Below are 22,829 nucleotides of genomic sequence, written 5' to 3'. Positions count from 1 at the left end.
CTGTTCCTTTTCAAGGGGGGGGTTGGGGGTCCCCAAATTGTCATCCCAGAAATGTTGCAAACTGCAAAACAGAACTTTTGCCTGGAGTTTTCTTTCGCCCCTTTGATGACAACAACTCGTCGACCCGATTCGAGCGTTTGAACGAAGAAAGAAAAAAGTGCCGCGTCTGAGCTGTAATAAAAAAAAAAAACCTTTTTATTTGGACAAAAGAAGTGAAAGGCGTCGGTCTACGGGCGCAGGGCGGCGGAAACGACGTCGGCGAGCAGCCGGTTGAGTTGGCGGACTTTGGCCTCCAGCAGGACGTTGCGGTCGCGGGCGTCTCCGTGGCGACGCTCGCTCAGCTGCAGCGTTTTCATCAGCCGGGCGTTCTCCACGTAGAGCTCCTTCAACACGGCGCCGGACTCCGCCTTGTCGGCCGTCTGCCGCGGGAAACCACCGTCAGGTCGGAGGCGCGAGGGCGGGCCCGGTTTCGACGTCACCCGTTAGCGACTTTTTTTTCCCCTTGAGCTTCAAATTGGACCAGATTTCATCTCCAATTTGTGCCAAAGCAGACGTTTGCATGCGGCTGCTTTCGCGTTGCCAAACGGGGGCGGGGGGGGGGGGGGGGGGGATCATATTTGACACATCCGTGAATGAATCTTCAAGTCGCGTCAATTAGCAATCATGTCCTGTTTTGGAATAAAGGGACGGGAATCCAATTTGCCGTCGTGATTTGATCCCATTCAGCAGCCGCATCGACGATCCAGATCGCGCCCGGTTCCGTCCCTCGGCCGCTGCCTTTACTTTGCGGAACCGAAAAGCGTCTGCTTGTGAAAGAACCGAAAGAAAAGCGAGCGAGCGACCGACCGACCGACCTTCCCTCGGAGCCGCCGCGCCGTCTCGTGCAGAACTTTGCGACAGGCCTCCAGCTCCGCCTCCAACTCCTGCGCCGCCGCCGCCTTCTCGTGCTGCTCCTGAACGCGACGGTCAAGAAAAGGTCAACGTTGAGGACGCTTCACGCTGCACTTTCTGGAGAAATTGCCCGTGAATGGAAAACATCATCGGGGGGGGGGGGGGGGGGCTACGCCGTGGACGCCCTCCCCAGCAACGTCGTCAAACTCTCCCGGGGGGGGGCAGCCCAGAGACGACGTCTCTCCGGCGTGTTCGAGGTTCCAAAAAAAAAAAAAAAAGTGGAATACGAGGGGACTCTCACCATTCGCCAAAAATGGGCGCGGTTCCTCCGCCGTAGCTCAAGTGTTGGGGGGGGGGGGGTCCAATACGTACCAACATGTTCAACACTAAACGTCAGATGGGAGTGGCGAGAAACCTTTGGAAGAATTTGAATTGACCGATTGCGGGTCAAAGCAAAATCCACAAAAAAGTCGTTTCCGCTTTCTGAGGCTCCAGCCCGCCGATCTCCGGTCGGAAAGCCGCGATATCAAGTCACGGTCGGTCGCGCGACGCCAGACGGGTCACCTTGAAGGCCCGAGCGACGTCCTCGCGCTCCGCCTCCGCGCTGCGCCTCATCCGGTCCAGAGTGCGCTCGTAGTTCTCCACCTGAGGAAGAGGAGGAAGGAGGAAGAGGCCCGAGGTCGAGCGTGCCGCGGCGGCGCCGGCCGGCCCACCTGCGTCCGCATCTGGACGCGGAGCCGCCGCGACTCCCGCTCGTGTCGGCGCTTCAGCTTCTCCAGGGCAAATTCCGTCTCGATGCTGACGGCCGTCGACGTGTCGTAATCCCCGGCGACGTCGCCGTTCACTTGTTGCCAAATCGGGGAGGGGGGGGGGGGCAGAATCAGGGGAGTGACATTGCGATACGGTTGGCGTCGTGGGCCACAGAAGCAGAAACGCAAATGAGTCCGACCGGCCTGGCGCTCTTAACGAGTGGAAAGGTTTGCTCCAAACGCAGGCCAAAAGTTCCTCGAGTGCGTCACAACTAAAGTAAAGAGCAACGTTGAGCTCGGTTTTCTACAACTACTGCGCTGTGGTCAAAAAGATGAGTGGAAGGAATACTTTTGATGTGTGAAAAACGGGGAAGATGCTAAAACCGGGAAATGGCCTCCTCACTCCGTGAGTCTTCTTGGCGTCCATACTGGCTTTCAATTCATTGGGGACTTTCACCAGGGCAGGACAACCATCAGAGGGCGCTATTTCCGCTGTCAGCTCACTGTTTCAGTCACCAATTAGCAGCTTTTTGTTTCAAATTGCGCAGCCAGAATATATCGTGTGCGTGTGTATATAAGAAAAGAAAAGAACTGACTCGGGTCGTCCCGGCTGATGGCAGGGCCAGTCCTTGGCGCGTCGCCGCCGCCTGAAAAGAGCAAAACACAAAACAATCCTGATCAGGACCGATGGCGGAGAGGCCCGGAATCCGCCCAATCGAGTTTCCGATGAAGTCACGCCGATGCGTTTCAAGCTAAGCGCCGCAGTGTGGCAATATCAGAAGTCCTAATGCAATTTCAAAATTGTACGTGTCCAAAAGTATTGGAACCCCTGGCAGCAGTGGAATCAGACAAACTCATTCAGAGAAAGAGCGGGAAAATTTTTTTTGCTAAGGCTTGTCGCGTCGTCGTCGTCGTCGTTTGGAAAAGACCCTCGTCGAATCGTTTCAAGTGGCCAAATGTTGACAGCGAACACAGCAGGTATTTTTTTTCCCCGTATGTGGTTATCGATGATGATGACGTTTTCGTTTAGAAATATCAGTTTTTTTTAAGCGAGTCGAGAAGATTTCAAGGCCAGAACACACGACCCTCCTGAGGATAAGCGGCAGCTTGGAAAAGGAGAGACGGATGGATTTCTGTGGCGCCGCTTGCTGTCGAGACAGCGGAAGACAGGAAGCGAGCTCACCGGAGTCAGACGGCGCCGGTTTCCTGTCCCTCTTCTCGCGACTCCTCAGCAGCTCCAACTCGCAAATCAGCTCGTCGTTTCTGTCCCGGAGCTCCTGAACGCATCGGCGGAGGACGCCGACGTCAGCGGCCCGACGGAAACAAAAGTGCCACCGTGTAAAAGCTTCTCTTACTCTGCAGCGCCCCTCGCAGTCGCGGAGGAGTCGCGCCGCTCGGTCTTCGCCGTCCGAGCTGCCCGGCTGCCAATCAGAGGAAATTTCACCTTCGGGCGTTCGGACGCAAGCTCGTCTCGTTTGCTTCCGGGCGACTTCCGGCCGGCCGTTACGACCGAAACGTCGGCCCGGTGGCATTTTCTCCACCCGCACTGCTGAGCGGTGCCGGAACGCGTCGCCTGGCCCGACTATTTCCGGCTGGAACAACTGCTACTGCTTCTCAGGCACCAGCGACAGATTCGGCTGCTAGCACGACTCTTACGGGAATCACGTTACCTTGTGCTGCAGCAGCTGGTCAAAGTCGGCGCGCAAGCGTCGGGCGCCGCTTTCCGCCTCCGTTAGCCTGCGCTTCACGACCGCCAGCTCCTCGTCCAGACGTCGCTTCTCCTAAGAAGTTAAAAAAACAAAACCAATTTGCGCACTTGCTCTTCATTCGCTGTCCCTTCCTCATCGAAAAGTGGACCGTCGCGCCAACGTGGCATCTTCAACGATAGCTTTTCGCCGCTTTCGCTTTAGCGGCCTTCTCCGCCGAACGTCTCCTCCTGCTCCTTTCGTGACGACCAACGAGACCCGGAGGTCCACGACGACTGACTTCGAGAGGAGCGTCGCGTTAGCTCCAACTTGCTAACCGGCCGTAGTCGCGGTGCTGCCCGCCGGTCTGCTGGGCTTGAAGCTAGCTTTCCTTTTAGCTTTTTTTAGGGGTTAGACCACTCAGAACTTACCCTCCGGAGACGGGACCGGTTCCCTCCTTGGGAGCGCAGTGACGCACCTGCACGGCGGCGCCGAGCTCCTCCTGTAGCCCCGCCTCCCGGGCCCCGAGCGTCCTCAGTTGTTGCTGCAGCTTTTGACGTTCCTGCTCCAGCTGCTGCGAGGCGGCGGCGGCATCCTGCTCCGCTCGGTCGCGCTGCGCCGTCAGACGCGCCCGGAAGTCCCGCTCCAGCTCTCTGCCAATCGCATGGCACGGTGAAGCGGAGGCGACTTTGTAGGTCCAAAGTACAGCTCGGGGGGGGGGGGGGGGGGGGGCGATTGCGGTCGGTTCCCGTTGTTCGACGGATTGCTTTTGGAGCCCTTAATTATCTGAAGTTGAAAAACTTCGCGAGTCCGCGCGCCGCCTCACCTGAGCCGGGTCCGGTTCAGCTCCTCCATGCCGGCGTGCCGCTCGTCCGCTTCACGCAGCAGGCGCAGGTTCCTGCGCTCGGCCCGCTCCAGGTCGGCCTTGGCTTTGTCCCGCTCGCCGCACGCCTGCTCCGCCCGCGCCCTGAAACGGGGCCGCCGTGTCCCGTCACCTCGGCGACCGCCGGGCGCGCCGGGCCGAGCCGCTCGCTCACCGCAGGTGCCGGATTTCATCCTTGTAGCAGATGAGCGCCGCCCGGTGGATTCGGTTCCCGCCGACCACGAGTTCGTTGTCCAGAGCCGACGTCAGCTCACACAAACTCAAGCGCTCCTCCGCAGGGAAGTCCAACGTCTGCACAAAAACAGCTCAACTGACCTCCGAGTTTTCCGAGGTACCGGCCGTCGCCGTTCGGCGAAGCGGTTCAGGGCGTAGTCCGCCTTTTCCCAGAAGTCAGCTTTGATAAGCTCCGCCCCCACGATTGCAAATGGGCGGAAGGATGAATCCAAATTATTGTCCACGCTGTCCATCATCTTCTCTGCATACTTTTTTTTTTTTTTTTAAAAAAACAGAACTTATTTGTATTTGCGTCAGGTTAATTCCAAAATGGTCGCTTTTGGTTTGAATCGACTTTTTCTCGGGAGGAAGCAAGCAAAGGTGCCGCCGCGGCCTTCGTCCCAAATGAAGTCATCGCGTTAGCAATTGACAGCGAGCGCATTTGCGAGGTCGCCGCTCGGAAGGCAAAGCGCAAAACGGCCCCGTCAAACCGGAGAATCGGGTCGGGAGAATCTGCGGTTCCGTACCAACCTCCAGGATGTCCCGACCGTCGCGGACGCCCTCGTCGGCCCACAGGGCGACGACTCTCTCGGGGCCGGCGCGTCCCGAGCCGTCGTCCAGCCGGCTGAGGACCGCCGCGGTCGACCCGTCCTCCGGCGCCGTCTGCGGGTAGTCAGAAAAAGCACACGTTTGCCCGGCCGGTCGACGTCACGCGACCAAAACGCTCGGCTGACCCGATATCCGCCGCAAAAAAGAACGTGGGCCACGTCCCTCGAGTTAGGACGTCACGTACGACAAGATCGGTCGCGACGTTCGCCCGCGATTCAGTCGGGCAAACGCGCCTCGCGAGATCGCCGGCGGCACACGACTTGCAGCTTGAACGTAAAATTCTTGACGTCGGCATCAAAGTCCGACTACGACGAGTATCTCAAACCCGTCGGTCCCTAACTGTTGTCGGCCCGGTTGACGCGCAAGAACCAGTTTTAAAGAAGTGGAAAATGTTTTAAGCTTCTGAAAATACAGGCACAGTCCCAGTGCGTTCGATTCCGTCTCAGGTTAAGCCAAGCAAATTTATGGATATGGCGCATTTCATCATCAAAAGGATTTGAGTACAAACGGATCAGACCTTTCTCACGGTTAAGGTGAGTGACGCCGGCGCAGTTCTGTCACATTTCTTGTGGGTTAGGGTTCCGTCTTCTTTTTTTTTTTTTTTTTTGTGGGGGGGGGGGGGGGGACTCGCTAACCCTTTGGACTCTACCGAAAAAAATGAAACAAAACTTGCAACTTTTTTTTCCTTCTTTTTTGTCTAGTTGGCACGTCAGATAGCCAAAATGGGTTTGCGACCCACTTTTGGATCCCGATCTTTTGATCGATGGCGACCCCGCCCGACGCCCACGCGGCCCCAAAGTTGCGTACGTCCGCCGCTCGCGTTGGACGGAGCAAAAAGTCAATTCCAGATCTCGCGATGTTGTCGTTTCGTCACGATCGGCTCGCGTGAACGTTTGCCCGGTACCGTCCATACCCACAACGTTCATTCCAGATGACGCGACTCGGCCGTTGAATGCCAAGAACCGAGCGGGGAAGGTTCCGCCGCCGTTTGTCGGATCCCCGTTCGGCCAGCTGCGGCGCCCCCGTCTGATTGGATGGGGCCTTCGGGTGCACCGTGTAAATTTGACTAATCGCTCGTTTCGTCTCCCTTTTATTTTGTAGTTCACTTTGATGAACTTCCTGTTGTCTCTCCCGAGAGATTTTTGTTGTTGTTGTTTTTCGGTGACATTGTAAAGGCCTCCCGATCGCGTGTCGCGCAAAGCCTTCCGAGAAACGGCCGTCGGTGTCCAACGTAGGGCCCGTGGGCTAAAAAAAAAAAAAAAAAAAACACCGCTAGGGAAGTGATTTGGCCAGCAGGAAGAATTTGAAAGTCACTAAAGATCATAACAAATGAAGTCTTTTTAAAGTCATTAAATGCGGAGATTGTCCAAATGTATGTACTTGCCGCCCCCCCCCCCCCCCCCCCCCTCCGCCCGGTGAAAAAAGAGGGGGAAAACCTTCATTTTGCCGATCGAGTTGCAGGTGCGATTTTGGCTCCGTGGCCCCCCCTGGACCGCGCCGAGTCGGTCTGGGACCAATCCGGACCCGCTTAGTCCTCCCTGCTTTTGTTTGCCACACAGGGCGGAACGCGGCCTTCCGTCATGGCAGAGCTTTGCGCGTCAAAGAATTGAAACCCCACCCCCCCACCCCCCCATGGAAGAAGATGACTTCATTTTATGACAAAATGTATCTAATCGTAATCCATGACATGACTGTGAGAATGCGCGCTCCGAAATTCAAACTGCAATTCAATTCACTTTGCATGATTCATTTTACTGCCGTTTGAAAATCGCCGCAAACGCTCAGATCATTTTTGTTTTGTTTTTAATATTACAACGGTGACTTTCTCGCGGATGCATTTCTTTGGGCTTGTCGTCGCAGATTTTACGGCGGCGGACGCCCCTCCCGACGCCACGCCTCCGCATTTATCCGAACATTCGCTCGACGTGACCCGAAAGGATGTACGGAAGCTCTTTGGCGAGGAAACATCGACGCATCCCGTTGAAGAATGAAGAAAATCAAGTTCTCGCTTTCAATTTCAAATGTAATTTGCTCTGTTGTGAGGATGGGCGCGACCTTGCGCAGCGGCGTCGAGCAGCAGCCGCAAAGAAGATTCTGGAGGTGCGTCGGCGCCACCTGCTCCTGCGGAGTGAGAGGTTAGCGTAGCGTTAGCGCCACAGGAAGCTCCTCTCCACAGGAAGTCGGGCGGCGCCCCACCTCGGCGCCCGGCGGGCGACCCGTCGGTCCGTCCTCCTCGTCCGGCTCAGGAGCTGCGGAAGAAGACGCTTTTTCAAGGCTAATGCTAATGCTAACGGGGCCACCGGTGGCGCCATTAGCAGCCCGCCAAAAAGTATCAGAACTCCCTCGGGGAAGAAAGTCAAAAGTACCTCGGCACTGAAAACGGAGCGCGGCGCCGCCCTCGGGACTTGGCGGCTCCTCGTCGGACCGCTTCCGGCTCTGCGCACAATAAACGACGTGGAAGGATGGTAAAGTTGCGCAAGGAGGTGTTGTCGGAAAACGCAAACACGGGCCGAGAATTATAGCAAAAAATCCAAAGAATTTGTGCGTCTTGTGATGCGACTGTACCACACGAACAAAGTTCTTATTTCAGAAGGTTGCAGCAGGGTTGGTACGGATCAGGACCCGAGAAGTAGCGAGCGCTCCCTTCCGAAACGCATGATATTGCGGCTTTTCAAAGCACAAAAATACGGCGCATCTCAGTCATTTGTAAACGGGCTCGACGCTCAGACGACTGCTGCATTTTTTCTCCTTCACGAGTACGAGCAGACGCCGACTCTTCAATTGTGCTCAGGTGAACCTTCGATACTGCAGCAGAAGGAAGGTCACGCGCAAACTGGAATCTTTACGTTCAATTTCATTTCATTGTTATTTATTGTTTTGGTTTTTTTTTAAAGGGCGACCTTCTAAGATGAACGAATGAACGAATGATCGATCGGGGAGAGGCCGGAACGAATGACCGAGGACACGACGCCGCCGGCTCACCTCCGCACCGTCCAAGCGCGCGAATGGCCGTACGTTGAACCCGCACGGTCGCGACGGCGTCGTGTCGGGACGCGATCGGCGGCCGTAACGTTTTCCGTCCTTCACGAACTTCGGCTCGACTTCGTCGGCGACGACTGCGCGCACACAAACACGCACCACGTCAACAGAGCGGTCGCGGGCCAATCGGCGTCGGCGCTCGTCACCTGGCCGCAGGGATCCGCCGTCGCCGTCCGTCGAGCGAGTCGGAAGGTCCGCAAAGTGGTCCTTGAAGGCCTCAAATTCCACCTGAGGATCAAAGTAGCAAGTGGTTTTTTTTTTAGCGCCGGCCCTTCCTGCAATCAGAAGTGAGACTGACTTGATTCCGAAATGGTGGACCCTTCACCCTTCACCCTTCACCCTGCCATTTTTGCTCCTTGATGTGCGCCTTTCATACTTTGCGTCCCTTCCCACTAATTGACCTTATTGTTCCTCCACAATAAAAAGGAGGCGCTCGGGCCACGGGTCGCCACACTATGCTAACCTCTCACTCCGCAGGAGCAGGTGGCGCCGACGCACCTCCAGAATCTTCTTTGCGGCTGCGGTCGGCGAATCTGCGGACTCTCCGCGTGTCAGTCCCGGTCCTCCCGAAGTCCACAACGATCTCCTTTGTGTTTGTAATTTTCAGTGCCAGATTGTCGTGCCGAGCGGCGGTTGTGAGCTTCTGGACCTTCTGGACCTCGTCCTCGTCCCCCTTCGAGATCGGGCCGACCGCTGTCGCGGTCAAAGGTTTCGAAACGGTACAGGAGGGGGCTCGGGACGCAGCCCCGGCGTGGGCCGGTGCTCAGTGGGAGGCGATTCTCACGCTCTGGAGTCACTTAGTCAAAAAGTCCTGCGTCCGGGCGCGGGCCCCGGGCGGCTGCTTCGTCAGTCGTCAGAATTTCCGGTGTGGTAGCTCGACACAGCGTGCGCGGCGATGGCGCTGGTGGTGGTGGTGGGTGGGTGGGTGGGGGGGGGGGGGGTTGGACCGTCTTTGATGTGCTTGAGAACCAGCCTCTCAAAGCACTTCGTGAGGGCAACAGGGTGGTAGTCGTTGAGGGTTTCTCTTTTTCAAGGACTCCGCGCTGACGTGCCCGCTCGGGCCACGAGCCGGAGAAGATCTGGCAAAAGATGCTGGACTGCTGCTGGGCACCTCGCTGGGGTGCGTTCGGCGCATTCACGACCGGCGCCGCGGCCGGCAGTCGTCGGTGGTCTCGCGCGATCATCAGGAAAGGCTGCCTTGGCCGAGACCGCCCCCCCCTTCCCCCCGATTGGGCGTGGAGCGAGGTCGCTAATGATCCCACGATCTGATTTCGGGCCCGTCGGGAGGCAAACCTTTCCAATTCAGCTTCAGCGAAGACCACAAAATGTCGGTTTGCCATCGAGCACGCGACAAGCTCAAATTCACATCCGACGACCCGCTGATGATAATCGGAAACGATCGATGGCGGGAGACCCGGGGAAATGTCGCTTTAGGGACACGCCCGCCTCACCCCGGCGTGGTCACTTCCCGCGGGGACGTCGCGTCGTGGCTGTCCGACTCCGCCTCCCCCCACTCCCGCCGACGCCTGCGTCAAAGCGTGACTTTCGGGCGGGTTATGAAATATGACGTCATCGCGGAACACGCACCCGACCGTCGGTGGCTTCTTTCTTCATTTTTCATCATCATGCTGCCAAGACATCATTTTAATCATCCGTTCCTCTGGTGATTATCGTTATTAGGCATGAATACATATAAATGATGAAATAAAAATATCAGAGAAGCAGCAAGTTATCAAAAAAAAAAAAACCAAAAGAAAACATGAATCGTCCAGCCCTAATATTTTTTTTTTTTTTCGTTTCCTTTCTGGTAAATGATGACATCGGTGCAAATGTGAAGAATAATAATAATGATGATAATACTAATCACGTAGATTCAGCGCGAACATACCGCAGTCCCCGTGTGATGGGGTGGGGTGATCTCCATGGAAACGAGGCGAACAAAAGAAAAGTTATTGAAAAGTGTGTGTGTGTGTGTGCGTGTGTGCGGGGGGGGGGGTCGCACATTGACGACGTTTGAAGATGGAGCGACTTGAAAGAGGCCGAAGCGGAACATTTGGATGCCGTTAGTTTCAATTGCGCTCGGGGCTCTTACCCAACTCAATTTGGCTTCTTTTTCGAACTTTTCTTCCATGCACGCTTCTTGCCTTCTTTTCTCTTCTTTTCGCTTCATTCTTTCTTTCTTTCGTCAGGCAGCGGAAGCCACTTCCGCTCACTTTCCAAAATAAATCGGAGCGCCTCCAACCGCAGCGAGGCGAAGAAAGCGCGAGCCCAACTTGGGAGTCGTCATCATCTTTTCGCACGACGGACGGGAAAATAACAACAAAAGCCACTTTGAAAGTATCGATCATCATTCTGATCGTCCTCCGGTTTAGCTCTTATACCGAATCGATTTCCGTTTCTGCGTCAGTACGGTGCAGTACCGCTTTGAACCACTTGGAGCGTCGCTCTTACTTGGAGCGGCGGGGGGCCCGTGGGGGGGGGGGGGGAGGGGGGGTCACATAACGACGACGACGACGACGGCAGGCGGGGCGGCGGGGCAGCTGGTAAAGCGTCGGCCTCGCAGTTCTGAGGAACCGGGTTCAATCCCGCTAGCAAGCATAGTCGCAATTAAGAGAATAAAGTCGTGGAGTCGTGGCTTTTTCTTTCCCATTTCATTGCGCCAACACTTTAATTACGCAATTTAGTCTTCAATCTGTACTTGAAAACCTTGACGTGATAGAAATCATTTATTTTTTATTTCCAAACAGCTGCGAGAATTCCAAGTTTGGGCGGGGGCGTGGCGTGCCCTCACGTGACGAAGGCGGAAGTGGGCGTCCCCGCGGAGAAGGAGCGAACCCGCCGGGACGGAACCGAGCCGCGAAGCGAACCCGTCCTACTCTGGACTTGGGCAAGTTCTCCGGTTGAATTTGGACCTGGTCTCCGCGAGACTCGAGCGCAGCATGTTGGCGATGTACGTGCACGTGTTCAAGTTCGAATTTGGAGCAGCGCTTGTCAACTCAATTTGGTCAAACAAGCACGAGTAGAACTTGGGTCACTTCCGGTCGACCAACATGCAGAAGAATTCGTTTGAAGCAGTTGCGGTGAGCCCGACACCGTCTGTGAATATTTTGACCAAAATGCAAGATGAGCCGCATTGAAACCCTTCATGGAGGGCAGAAGACCAAAAAAAAAAAAAGTTTCAAAAAGTGAACTTGATTTGAAGTTTTAAAGGTGGAAAACAAACAATTCGAAAAGATGGACTGAAAATGTTGGATTCGAAAAGTTTGACCAGATTTTGGCAGAGCAAATTTTGAAGGGGCTTAACCGGACCAGTTTCCGGGTGTAGTCCGCCTTTGGCCCAACGTTAGCTAGGCTAGGCTTCGGCACCGTCCGTAACACCCCCGAGAAAATGGAAGGATGAACTGTTTCTCTCGGTATCAATAGAGGGCGCCCACATATCACTGATGGAACCCCGACCGGCGTTCTTGTCGAATGTGGATGGGAGCCTTCCCTTTTTGAAAATGTGTTTTGTTTTTGTTTTTGTTTTTTTTTTTTTGGGGGGGGAGGGGGGGTGTGTGTGTCTTTCCAGACCAAGTCAAGCGGTCGGCAAAGCGAGACAAGTGCGAAACGAGCAACGTCACAAGAATTGCTGAAAATAGGAGGAATGGCTTCTGGACAAACGGAGGGTTTCCCTTTTGGCGTCCTCCGTTTTGTGGGCGGCAACCCTCCCAGCTCACTTTGGCCCCAAGGCTCAAGCGCTTGCAGGCCGCTTGCAAACAAACAAGCGTTCACGCATCAATTTACCAGCCCTGAGTGAAAGCGCTCTAATTCACCCCAAAGTGCTGAGATCGGGGTTGCTAACGAACCTTGACCTGTGCTGTGATCACGCGAGGACAGGAAGGGGCGGACGGCCCACGTCGAGAGGAAGTCAACGGGAGGGGACCGCTTCACTTCACAAAATGCTTGATTAGTGTTGACGAAAAGAAGACAAAAGTCGCTCTTTGTTCCTTGGAGAGAATTGAGGGGAAAATCCTTCGTCGGCTGAAAAATGACTTTCAACGTTTTTGTGGGTATTCGGCTCCCCTTATATTCATTCCCATTTTCTCTTTTCTCATATTTTAATAAGTGAGACAGATCTGGAAACAAGAGTAAAAGGCTGATATATACATACAGTAAGTCATTGAAATAATAATATTTGTCAAATGTGGAGGACAATTGAGCCAATTGGAGAGATAAAAGAGGGACGATGAATGATCATGAAATGACATATTTCTGAATAGTTTGGGGAGTACACGAGTGTACGCGAACCTTCGACTCTCAACGGTTGTGTGTGTGGGGGGGGGGCCACGATGACCCTCCCCCCCCCCATTCCCTCCATTTCACATTTCATCCGTTTGTTTTGATTGACGTAGTGCGATTCCTGTCAAGAATCTTGCGGTGCTCTCCAGCGATCGGTTCGGATGAAGGCCCCGCCCGGCGGAAGGAAGTGAGGCGTGTTGCGACATCACCGCTTGGGGCGTGGCCAGGGGGCATTCCAGTGCAGGTGCTTTTATCTTCCTGGAACGCCTGACAATTAACCCCCGAACCCCCCGACTAAGCAGCTTTGTGCCATCTGTCGGCGCCGGCGGGACAAGTGGCGAGCGGCGCTATTGGCTGGCAGAGGAAAAGAGGCGGGGCCGGGCTGACGGTTAAAGAAGGAAGAGGCGGAGATGATCGTCCACACGACGAGCGAGAGGAAGGAAAGCGTCTGTTACCACGGCAACGCAGACGACACACAGGTAAGCTAACGTCGCCGCTCGTCTTGACATCCCGACTACTTCCTGTGTGTGTGTCAGAACTGGAGGAGGAGGAGGATCCCGTTAGCCCGGTCCACCAAAGTTGCGCTAAGCCTCTCGTCTCGCGTCTTTGTGTGTCGGTAAAGCGGGTTCAGAGGTCACCGGGCCGTCGCTTGCTTGCGTTGCGTATGTTGGCCGGCCCCCGGCACCTTGAAAATACTGAAAAAAAAGTCTTGTCTTGCTTCAGTTGTCATTTTCAAGAAAGCGATCACGTGAAGTTGACGTTTTTATTTTCCTCCTCTTAAGATGCGTCACCGGCCTGGTGCATCCTGGGAAGTTTTGATCTGATAATCGATAGAAGCGATCCGGACCGGACGTGGCTTCGTGACCTCTTTGTGTCCTCTGATCGAAAGACGAGACGGGAGCTCCCGTGGAGACTTGTAGTCTGACGGTAATGGCTTCGGAAGGCCAACCCTGAATCAGAAACGATTTCCCAGGAGTGGCGTGTTCCAAACCGATCGGACGTCGATTTTCACGGAGAGCTGTCAGTCTGCGGTTCCGCCGTCTCGAGGTGAAAGTGCGATGACCTCACGATTTATGCGTGTCGGAAATATGGACGTGTCCACGACAGAGATCTCGGTTCTCACTACTTTGAATTTGTTCTTAACAAGCGGTTGTTTTTCATCAAAGTTTAAAAATGATGCCAAATGTTGGGCTGTAGACCACAGACCTGGATCCAGATAAATGATGTCCACGTAGGTCACACGGCTGTTCCGGGATCCGGAAGGATTTCAACGAGAATGCCCAAAAAGTCTCGACATCAACCTGTCTAACGCGGCTTCTTCTTTATCTGCAGCTTATGGAAATGACAACAGAAGATTCCTGGCACTCCAGTCCCGCCTCAGGCCCCCATCTCAAATTCGAGCATTCCATTGTGGACCGGCACGTCCAGGTCTTGAGAAAACGGTGCTCGGGGCACTGAGTTGCCGAAATGTCCCAGTCGGGTAAAGTGCTGCACCTGTATGTCGAGGTGAGGTCCGCGGGTGAGGAAGACGAGAGGGTTCCTGGGACTGGAGATAATGAGAAGTGTCACTTGATCCTGCAGTGCCCAGATGTTCTCCCCCACTCTCAAAGGAGCTCGGTCCTCTCCAGTCCGGACCTTTCCCCGCGGAACCACCGCAGGACGCCGGGTGGGCGGCGCAGCTCGCCCGCCTCCAGCTCGTCTTCCCGGGGCTCGGTCGGCGTGGATTCCTCCGCTTACTTTCACCGGGAGGACGTGTTACCCGACACCTTTGAAGACTTACTTCAGGTCCTCACGTGTTCATCCGCCAGTCAGAGTCATCCGTGCTCATCGGACGAGTACCCCGACCCGAGTCGGGAGCTGAGCAACCTTCCTCCGACAGCGTTCGGCTGGGTGACGACACCTTCTACACCAACATTCCACCGCCGTTCCTGTGGGATGCAAGAGTCAACCGGTCAGGAAAGGAAGACATCTCTGGTGACCTTCGGCTATATTGAGAAAGCCAACGTTCACGTGATGGGCGGCGGTCATCATTCTCAGTGGCGAAATGAGTCAAGACGGGAGGAGCCGTTTCTGCCCCCCCACCTCAGGAAGCAAGTGAGTGACCCCTTGGCGTCCCGCAGTCAGGTCAGACAGGGTGAACCCTGCCCCGTTCACCCTTCCACCAATCACAGCTCTCCTTTTCTGCACAGAGATGTGGTGGCGCGAGATGCCACCTACCGGGCCTTGGAGGAGTTCGGTTCTCCGGAACTGAGGCGTCGCTTTGCGGGCCGCGGCCGTGACAACCGCAGCCCGACTCTGCCGCGGCACCACGGGTTGCCGAGCTGCCGCTCGTGGGCGGGGTCGCCCGTCCCGCCCCGCAGTACCCTCACGTTGCCGTCCGACACTCAGCGCAGAGACCTCGACGGTGGGCTCTGTCAGAACTCTGCTGACGGATTGGCGAGAAGCCCCGCCTTCGATCACCTGTCTGGCCAGATTGCTTTCTCCTCTCGTCAAAGCCAGCGGTCCTGCTTTTCGGGGCGCAGTAGTCCCAGCAGATTTCAGTCTCCTCAGCCCGCAGATATTCAGCACGATATCTCGAGGAGCAGACCCGCTCACGCGACCGCGAAAACTTCCTCTACATTTTCCAATGATGGCGTTTTTCTGGGACGGCGAACTCCCTCTCCGGCACCTTCCCCAACCGGGTCATGGAGGTCGCTCAGTCCGAGTGTTGGAGAATCGTTGCTTGTAAAATGCCAACTACATTCCGGTCTCGGTGAGGATCTCTCCTCAGACCTGCTGCGGGAGAACAACGAACAACCGCAACTACGATCAGAAAGTGTCTCGCCTGTCATGACCGGTAAAGGACTGGGCTCACCCGGGACTTCTCATCCGCCAGTCGTAACGCCACAAGAGAAGCGGAGTTCAAACGCCAGTCGGCACATGCCCCGCTTCCACCCAGCAGACCCTACTGGAGAGCGCAGAGCTTCACGCTTGGAGTCCAGTCACCGTGATTGTTCACACAGCCCCGAAGTCTCTGTCCACTCGCAGCAACAGCTCAGGAGGACGAGTCCTGTCCTAGACAGACTAGAAGTCTGTCACGAGAAGTCCAGAGGTTTTGCTCCAAGACCCACAGAGGAGAGTCTCAGGAAGCAGGCAGAAGACAAGGCCAGACAGGATCAGTGCAGACTGGGCGGGGGTTTGTCACGGACTCGGCGAGACCTCGGCAAGATTGGCGGGACGTCGGCTCGGAGCTCCGGCGGGGCGACGGGAAGCTCGGGACGAGGAAATGTGTCTCCTGACAGCTGGATCCGGTCCGGCTGCAATGTGAGCTCGGGGTCGGGGTTTGCTCGCCCATGAGCGCAATGCTAACGGAAGTTAACGGCTGCCGCGATGAGCCAGCTTCCAACACACGCACACACAAAAATCCCATCGGCGCTATTTGGACTTTTGAGTTCCTGCTTGTCCAATAGCTTTCATAGTCTAAAATTAACATCATAACGTACATCTTGACTTTTATTCATCCCGCAGCCGGGCCAAAGTTCAGCCGCGAGTCCGTCTTCGAGGTCGCAGAAAATCGCCCGAGCCAAGTGGGATTTCTTATTTGGAGCCGAGAAGCGGGAAAGCCACAGCAAGAAAGGTGAACCGGGGTTGGGGGGGGGGGGGGGTGTTTGTTCTGCCCCCCCCCCCCCCACCCACCCACACACACCACACACACCACACACACACACACACACACACACACACACACGATTATAAACATTGATTAGCGACACATCAGACTTTGGACGCTGTCTTGAAAAATGTTTTTGTCTTAATTTGTCACTGACCCAACACTGCATCATCCGTTTACAAGAAATGTGCGGAAGTGTGAAACAACTGCAAAGCTTTTCATCCAATTAGCTCAAGCTTAGCAGCGCCATTGCTAGTGTCACGTCCTCTAATCCAGGCAAGTGTTAGCATAACGCCGCGCGTTTCCTTTGTAACACCTATCACAAAATGTTCCATTTTCCTATGCAACTTCATGCAAGAGGGCATTTTCAGAACATCCGCCAAACCGCGTGACGTAACGGTTTTTCTCTCGTCAGATTTGTTGGACGCTTCGTCGGCCCCGCCGCGTCCCGCCCCTGCCGAGTCAGCCAGTCAGAGACGGGGTCAGGAGTCACGGCGTCACCGCCGGGTCCCTCGGTTGGAGGTGGAGCCGCTCGCCTCCGACGCCGGAGGCTCCGCGGACAAGACGGGCAGAGTCCGGCGCAGCGTCAAGTACTCGGAGACGGACTTGGACCGCGTACCGCCGCGCTGCTACCGAGAAACTGACCTGGACGAGGTGACGCTCCGCCTCCGAATCCAAATCGGTCATGTGATGAATAACGTCGCGATTACTAGCTCCATTCAGCGCAATACTTTGCTACTCGAGCTGGATTCTTCCGTTTGACGAGCGCTTTGATTTCTGCCTCGGTGGAGGGGAGAATCCCGTTCCTACACATGGCGGCGAAACCAAGTCAACGTGACTTCGTTGTTTGGTGTCAGTTGCCCCCATCGAGCCCAAAGCAAAGCATTGTGGGAACAATTGACCCGTGCGGGTGGAGCTTTCCTCCAGATGTTGCGCAAATTTCCATCACTTCAGACTTGTACTGATGGAGGGCAGGCACTGGCCAATGTCGGAAGTCAAATCCACTTATCTTATCTTATCTTATCTAATCTTATCTTTGGCAGGCGATGCGGGCGGAGGTCGCCGAGGAGGATCCCGCCGACGCGTCGCCGAGCTCGCGTTCTGGCGAGGGAGAGGTGGCGTCCGAGGAGGAGGACGAGGACGCCGCGGCGAGCCGGCCCGGGGCGGCCTCGCGGCCGAAGGCCGACTCTCGTCGCCGCGACGGCTTCGGCCTACTGCCCGAGGGGTGAGAGGTCACATCGGGTCGGGGACGAGCGTGCCGGTTTTGGATCGTGGAACGCGTGCGCGCGCGCGCTGTACAGTGGATCTCGGAAGGTGGTGACCTTTTACCCCTAACCATCAAATATATCCCACGATGCGTCGGGGCCATACGGAAGCCCGGTTTCTCTCTTCGGCCATCTTGGATTTGGCCCGGAGCCAAATTCGCCGCTCGTGTCGCAAACATTTTCTTTGTTGATGGAAGTAGAGGAGCGGATCGCACAAGGCGGACGATCGAGTTGTTTGCCAAATGCACGTTTGGGGAATAACAATTCAGCAAACTTTGGGAATCATCATCGTGCTAAACGTTAACTGGCGGTGGCGTTGAGGCCTCCGGGTGACGCTTGTGGCTTTACGGCTAGCGTGCGGACGTTTGATTTCTTTTGCTTGATTTTGTTAGCGTCCGTTCAGTAAAGTCGGACGGCGACTGGGTCCTTCGCAGTCCTCCTTGCTAGCGGCGGCATTTGACGAGCTGAGCGCGTTTCCTTTAGCGCAGCTTTGCAGAACGCACGTTGCACCCGGTCGTCCTTTTTGTGTCTTTCGTGACTATTTGCCGTAGACTTGTGTGATGAAAATCCCGCCCTAAACGTTGTAAATGTTGAAGGAGGCCCGCAGTCCGCTTGGCACGCCGCCCGCGGCTTGAGAATCCTCCAAAAAAGAAAAGAGAACAAAAAGCAAAACAGGCTGCACAGCATTTCCCGGAGCTCGATTCCAGGCGCAGACGCAGCAGGTCAAGCCGCTGACGGCGACTTCCCGTGCAGGACGTCGGCGGCGAACGCTCCCTCGTCCGACGGCCGCCTGGACTCTTTCAGTCGCCATTTTGAAAGCGTCATGGAAGGTGACGGGACCCGAGGGAGCTCCTGCGGCAGCCTGGACAGCGTGGACCTTCTGACCTCGGGCTCCGCACCCGTCTTCACCTTTGACCTGCCCACGCTCAGCCCCGAGATCCAGGTAGGACAGCTTCCTTGTCCGTGGGGCGGTTCCACGCGCATAAAAATCCATTTCGGCAACGCCCCCGGGGAGGGGTCCTCCTCACCCGGTCTCGAGTCTCAGACTGGATCCGAGCGTCCTCTTCGAGCGGAAGACTCAAATCCAGTTTTAAAAGTTGAGGGTTCAACATTTCTACTGAGGTAGCGGCGCTAACGTCCACGACTGCGGTCTTCGAGAGGACCGGAGCCCCGATCGAAAATGCTGTCCCTGGGAGTCACCCCGACCCAAAAACTGTCTCGAGAGGGGAGCTTCTGGGACAGAACCTCAGCATTGCGTCTCAAGCGGAGCACGTCGGCCAATCCGATCGTACTTTGCCACGGCCGCCATTTTGTACCAAGCGCGAGACGCGGAAAGGCCGCGGAGAAGGCACGTCGCAATCGTCCAGGCCGCACTTTTGATCTCCGCGTCTGCCACCGTTCAAAATGTGCTTTGGGGGGCGAAGTTGGCTCAAACGTGTTGCCGAGCCACTTTGGGTGGGGTCGCAAAAGTCAGGTAGGCAACAGCAGCAGCAACCACCGATAGCTCCGTTTTCCCGGGGTTAAGGAGCAAATCGCAAGGAACCTTAACCTCGCCCCTCGCCAAGCGACGCCACGTGACGGCGTCTTGTTTCCGTGGCACGTGCACGGGCGTACCGGCGACACGGAAGTCAACGAAAGCCGTCTTTGCGATTTTTGCAGAGTCAGATCTGCGAGAGCGCCAAGAACATCATCCGGCTGAGCTTGGCCCCCCCGTCCCCCCCGGGCGCGCCCGTCCCCTCGCGGGCGTTCCGCTCGGAAACCTCCGAGGACCAGAAAGAGCCCGGCCGGCGCTCCGCCCTCAAAGTGGCGTTGGCGCACGGCGCCTGGAGGTGAGTCACAAATATGTAACCGCGTGTGCTCAAGCGCATTGTGGCCATTTCCAAACGCGGCAAATGTGAATCATTGATTGCAGGGCTGCAACTGTCAATTATTTCGTTGATTGAGGGGGGGGGGGGTGGGCAGAATACACGCGCTTGGGAAAAAAAAGAGGCGTGTTCACTGCAATGTCACCTCGCGGTGGCAGAAAAGCCTTTGAGGGCACTGGGAAGACTCGCCACAGTCAACTTCCTGTTTGGCATCCTCCATCTTGGAAGAAGAGGAAGCGAAGCCGTGCCGCTCCCACGCAGAAGACGGCGCCCCCCGTTGGCCGATTGCAACGACGCAACAGTTGACCGCCGTCGTCGCCATTCTCACGTCCTTGGTGAACGTGGCGTTCACGCAGTGTTGCCGTGGGAACAAGAAGTCGACCCCCCCCCCCCCCCACACACACACACACACACGCACACACCACCGCCACACAAACATTGCAAATTTGTCTTTGTTCCACTCAGGGAGCACACGGCGAACTACCCCCCCAAGCCGCTCTACCCCGAGGCCAACGACGCCGCCAAACGACTGGCCGAACGTCTCCGTCGGCTTCAAGGATTGACAAAGTCTGACGTGGCGTCGCACCTCAGCAAGAAGTCAGTCCGTGTGTCGGGTTAGGGTTTGGGTTAGGCTGCTCACCCTCACCCTAACCGCTGCCTGCGTGCTCACAGCAACGAGTTCAGTCGGATGGTGGCCGAAGAATATCTCGGCCAGTTTGACTTCGGCGGCCTCCCCGTGGACCGAGCGCTCAGGTCGGAGCACCCGCGTGAGCTCAGAGTTGAAATGTGAATTTCCGTGACCAAAAGACAACGTATCATCTTTTCCATTTGAAGGGACCAAAGTTTTTTTTTTTTTTCCTTCCAAATATTCGTTCTATTCTTCATCCTTTGCATAGAGCGAATAATATTAGCGCCGTACCGACGAGCCGCGTGGGGTCCAAAGGCTTCAATGAACCGTCTTGTGCGGCGTCCGGCTGGTGTCGGCGGGCACGCCAAAAGGAGCTGAGCGACGACGCAAACCAGGCAAAAGTTTCCGTTCCGAACTCCAAATGAGCCACTTTTTATCAATCGTATCGATCTGAAGAATTTTTCGTTGTGGGGGGGGGGGTCATCGTCGCAGGCCCTACTCGTATCTTACTTTGTGCACGCCGGAAGCTCGATCCGTTCCGGACGTAGCCGCCGTCCGCGCACATCGTTTCTGAATATTAGTCCGCGTCAGGCCGAGGTTCCGCCTGCGTTGACCAGAGTGGGGGAAAAAATTCTGCTCTGACCGTCGAAATTTCCACAAAGACGCTCATCGGGTAAATCTCGGTCGTGTTTTCCGATTCTCTTGCCCGACGAGGAAGTACACGACACGCAAGCCCTCGCTAATGAATACACTCCCGCTAGCGTGAGCGGAGAACCTGCAGCGGTTTTTTTTGTTGTTGTTTTTGAGGTGCGGGGCGTCGTCCGAGCGCCACCGCTGAACGTCGGCGACAAGAGCTGATGCGTTTGTACGTCTTGGATGAATGAGGAAACTATCCAATTTGTTTATGGATGTTGATTGATTTGATATGTATGCATTGTGTTAATTATTGATGCTGATCAATAATAGGGACGAGGGTCCGTCAGACCGCAGTTCCGATTGAGATTCTTTCCCTGGAGGTTGCGTTCGGGGTTGGCCTTGAAAGTAGCGACGACCATTTTGCTCAGAAATGGGGAAATGCTGCAACCAAATTTGGATTTCAGAAGAGGGAAAATTGGGAGCGCAATTGTAGTCGTCGGCCAACGACAAGAAAGTCTTTCATTGTTCTGACCCGAAATTGTCTTTTTTTTTTTGTTGGGGTTCTACGCCTCGCGTAGAACGAAAATGACAAGGCGACACTCGGGCGCTTGTTACCGCGGCGCTCACGACGGCCGCGTACGTGTGAGCGTCCGCACGTACCGCTCCTCCGCATCTCTTCCTTCGTGCTGACGTCGTGTCATCCTTCCAGAACCTTCCTCAGCGGGATCACGCTGGTGGGAGAAAGTCAAGAGCGAGAGCGAGTCCTGGCTCACTTTTCCAGACGATACGTCGGCTGCAACCCCGAGTGGCGAGGCGCCGAAGGTGCGTACGTACGAGCGCACGCACGCCAGCCAGCGCGCGCGCGTCACGTCGTCGTTGTGCCCCCCCCCCCCCCCCCAGACGCCATCCACACGCTGACTTGCGCCCTGATGCTGCTGAACGTCGATCTCCATGGAAACGTGAGCGCTACGCGGCAGGCGGCCCTCGCGTTGGGAACGTTTGCCCTGACGGGAGTTGTGTGCAGAATGTCGGCGAGAGGATGTCCCGCGGCCAGTTCGTCGCCAACCTCCGAGGCCTCAATGACGGAAAAGACTTTCCCAAAGATTTGCTCAAGGTAAAAAGATTCGGGAGGGGGAGGGGCCCGTTCTCATTAGCCGCGAGCGCGGCGGCGTTTCCCCCTAACGTCGCGAGCCAGTCTCGCTCCCAAACGCCGCGATTGGTTGCAGCTGTCGAGAGAAAATGCGCAGTGAGGGAGGAGAGCGGCGGGGAAGGCGAGGGAGGGCGGGAGAGACTCGGTCGACGGACCCCCGAGGACGGTGGCGCTCGGTTGGACGGGCTGCCTCGGGTGACCGCGCCCGCCTCTTCTCCGTCTGCCGTTTTCCCTTCAGCAGCGACGAGTCCGAACGTCGTCGTCTTTGTTTTTTTTTTCTTTTGGCGTTTGCCGTTTTCCCAAATAGTTACACCAGGCAAGTCTGCGCGCTCGAGATTTCAAAGCCCCGCCCCGCCCGGTCCGGGACAACCAGCGGCCTTCATCCCACATCTCATTGCCGGTTTCCGACCCGAAATGTCTTCGTAGGACTTCCTACAAGTCCGCATCGCATTCGGTAGTTGTTCGCGTCGTTCGCCGGGATCCGGAGGGGACATGATCGGCGTTAACGGCGTCCAGTCGGCGGGTCGACTGCGTCGGCGCTCGTCCGCTTCTCTGCGGAGCGCTCGCCGTTGCGGGGATTCGGAATCCTTCCGGCGCTCCAGGACGCCGCGATCTCGATCGCTCAAGCCGTTCGCCTTCCCCGACCTGCTGGGGCAAACGCAGGAGGAGGCGCCCAGGAACACCAAGCACAAGAAGAAGGACAACAAGAACCAGAAGGTACAACGGGGGGGGGATCCCTCCGTTCATTTCCGTAGCACTTCCCGTCACGCCGCCGGAGAGCGAACGACGCTAACGTTCTCCTTTTTGGGGGGCGGAGGGAGAAAAGCCACTTGCGCACAGGAAGGGCCAGAATCGAACCTCGGGAGCCCGGCGTGCTTCCCGCCGGGGCGCCGCGCTGCCTGGGAAGACGTCACGGGATGTCCTTTGCCGTGTTGTAAGCTAACTCGTGTTCGTCGGCAGATGCTGTACGCGTCCATCAAGAAGGACAAACTCCAGTGGCCCGCGTGAGTTGCTTATGCGCGCTTCGGTAGCCATAGTAACCAGGCCCCGCCATCACTTTGATTTTCTTTTGGTTTTTTTTTGGGCACACCAGCGACGAGGAAGAGGAGGAGGAAGTCAGGACGTCTACGTCAGAACTGGCAGACGGCCGGACGGACTCCGCCTCCTACGCCTTGAAGCGGGCCGGGATTGGCCGCAACCGCACGGCGGACGGCGAGCTGTACAAGAGCGGATTCTTGGTGCGCAAAGTGCACGCCGACGCCGATGGCAAGAGAAGTAGGACATCCCTT

The 22,829-nt window shown here is 56.2% G+C and overlaps 2 protein-coding genes across 22 annotated transcripts in view; one reads left to right on the top strand and one right to left on the bottom strand.

The window, feature by feature from the left end:
• Window positions 1-172: 172 nt before the first annotated feature.
• ninl (ninein-like) lies at window positions 173-10,514 on the bottom strand. 3 transcript variants are annotated; one of them, XM_061837542.1, is made up of 18 exons: window positions 10,162-10,514; window positions 8,216-8,344; window positions 8,013-8,146; window positions 7,397-7,466; window positions 7,227-7,279; window positions 7,086-7,151; window positions 4,953-5,084; window positions 4,363-4,499; window positions 4,152-4,292; window positions 3,804-3,978; window positions 3,311-3,421; window positions 2,996-3,061; window positions 2,824-2,917; window positions 2,237-2,287; window positions 1,605-1,735; window positions 1,456-1,536; window positions 855-953; window positions 173-419 (listed from the first exon to the last, which is right to left on the bottom strand). In XM_061837542.1, exons 1-18 carry the CDS (start codon window positions 10,418-10,420, stop codon window positions 228-230), a joined length of 2,121 nt encoding a protein of 706 aa, XP_061693526.1. In that variant the 5' UTR covers window positions 10,421-10,514; the 3' UTR covers window positions 173-227. The 3 variants fall into 3 exon arrangements, with proteins under 3 accessions (XP_061693526.1, XP_061693527.1, XP_061693528.1); XM_061837543.1 differs by having other exon boundaries at window positions 8,216-8,297; window positions 10,162-10,300; XM_061837544.1 differs by lacking the exons at window positions 7,086-7,151; window positions 7,227-7,279; window positions 7,397-7,466; ... (1 more) ...; window positions 8,216-8,344; window positions 10,162-10,514 and adding an exon at window positions 5,948-6,392.
• The window catches only part of psda (pleckstrin and Sec7 domain containing a), a 16,453-nt gene continuing 3,737 nt past the window's right edge, over window positions 10,114-22,829 (top strand). For 2 of the 19 annotated variants that reach the window (XR_009797483.1, XM_061837521.1), the window contains exons 1-18: window positions 10,586-12,114; window positions 12,461-12,826; window positions 13,130-13,274; window positions 13,321-13,394; window positions 13,680-13,853; window positions 13,929-15,650; window positions 15,855-15,963; window positions 16,412-16,650; window positions 17,040-17,221; window positions 18,015-18,204; window positions 18,921-19,090; window positions 19,592-19,723; window positions 19,799-19,879; window positions 21,100-21,212; window positions 21,291-21,349; window positions 21,415-21,504; window positions 22,501-22,544; window positions 22,634-22,815. Coding sequence is in view for 18 of the 19 variants with exons in the window: in XM_061837521.1 (XP_061693505.1) it covers window positions 13,815-13,853; window positions 13,929-15,650; window positions 15,855-15,963; window positions 16,412-16,650; window positions 17,040-17,221; window positions 18,015-18,204; window positions 18,921-19,090; window positions 19,592-19,723; window positions 19,799-19,879; window positions 21,100-21,212; window positions 21,291-21,349; window positions 21,415-21,504; window positions 22,501-22,544; window positions 22,634-22,815 (3,352 nt within the window). In the remaining variant the exon portion in view is untranslated. Of the gene's footprint in view, window positions 10,132-10,265; window positions 10,407-10,585; window positions 12,119-12,174; window positions 12,221-12,460; window positions 12,827-13,129; window positions 13,275-13,320; window positions 13,395-13,679; window positions 13,854-13,928; window positions 15,651-15,854; window positions 15,964-16,411; window positions 16,651-17,039; window positions 17,222-18,014; window positions 18,205-18,920; window positions 19,091-19,591; window positions 19,724-19,798; window positions 19,880-21,099; window positions 21,213-21,290; window positions 21,350-21,414; window positions 21,505-22,500; window positions 22,545-22,633; window positions 22,816-22,829 lie in introns of those variants that run through there. The other 17 variants (XM_061837511.1, XM_061837509.1, XM_061837510.1 and 14 more) reach the window with 17 other exon arrangements.

Source organism: Syngnathoides biaculeatus, chromosome 12 (assembly GCF_019802595.1).
Source record: "Syngnathoides biaculeatus isolate LvHL_M chromosome 12, ASM1980259v1, whole genome shotgun sequence".
Taxonomy (NCBI): domain Eukaryota; kingdom Metazoa; phylum Chordata; class Actinopteri; order Syngnathiformes; family Syngnathidae; genus Syngnathoides; species Syngnathoides biaculeatus.
The sequence above is the reverse complement of the archived record's forward strand: the minus strand, read 5'-3'. Positions and strand labels throughout refer to the sequence as shown.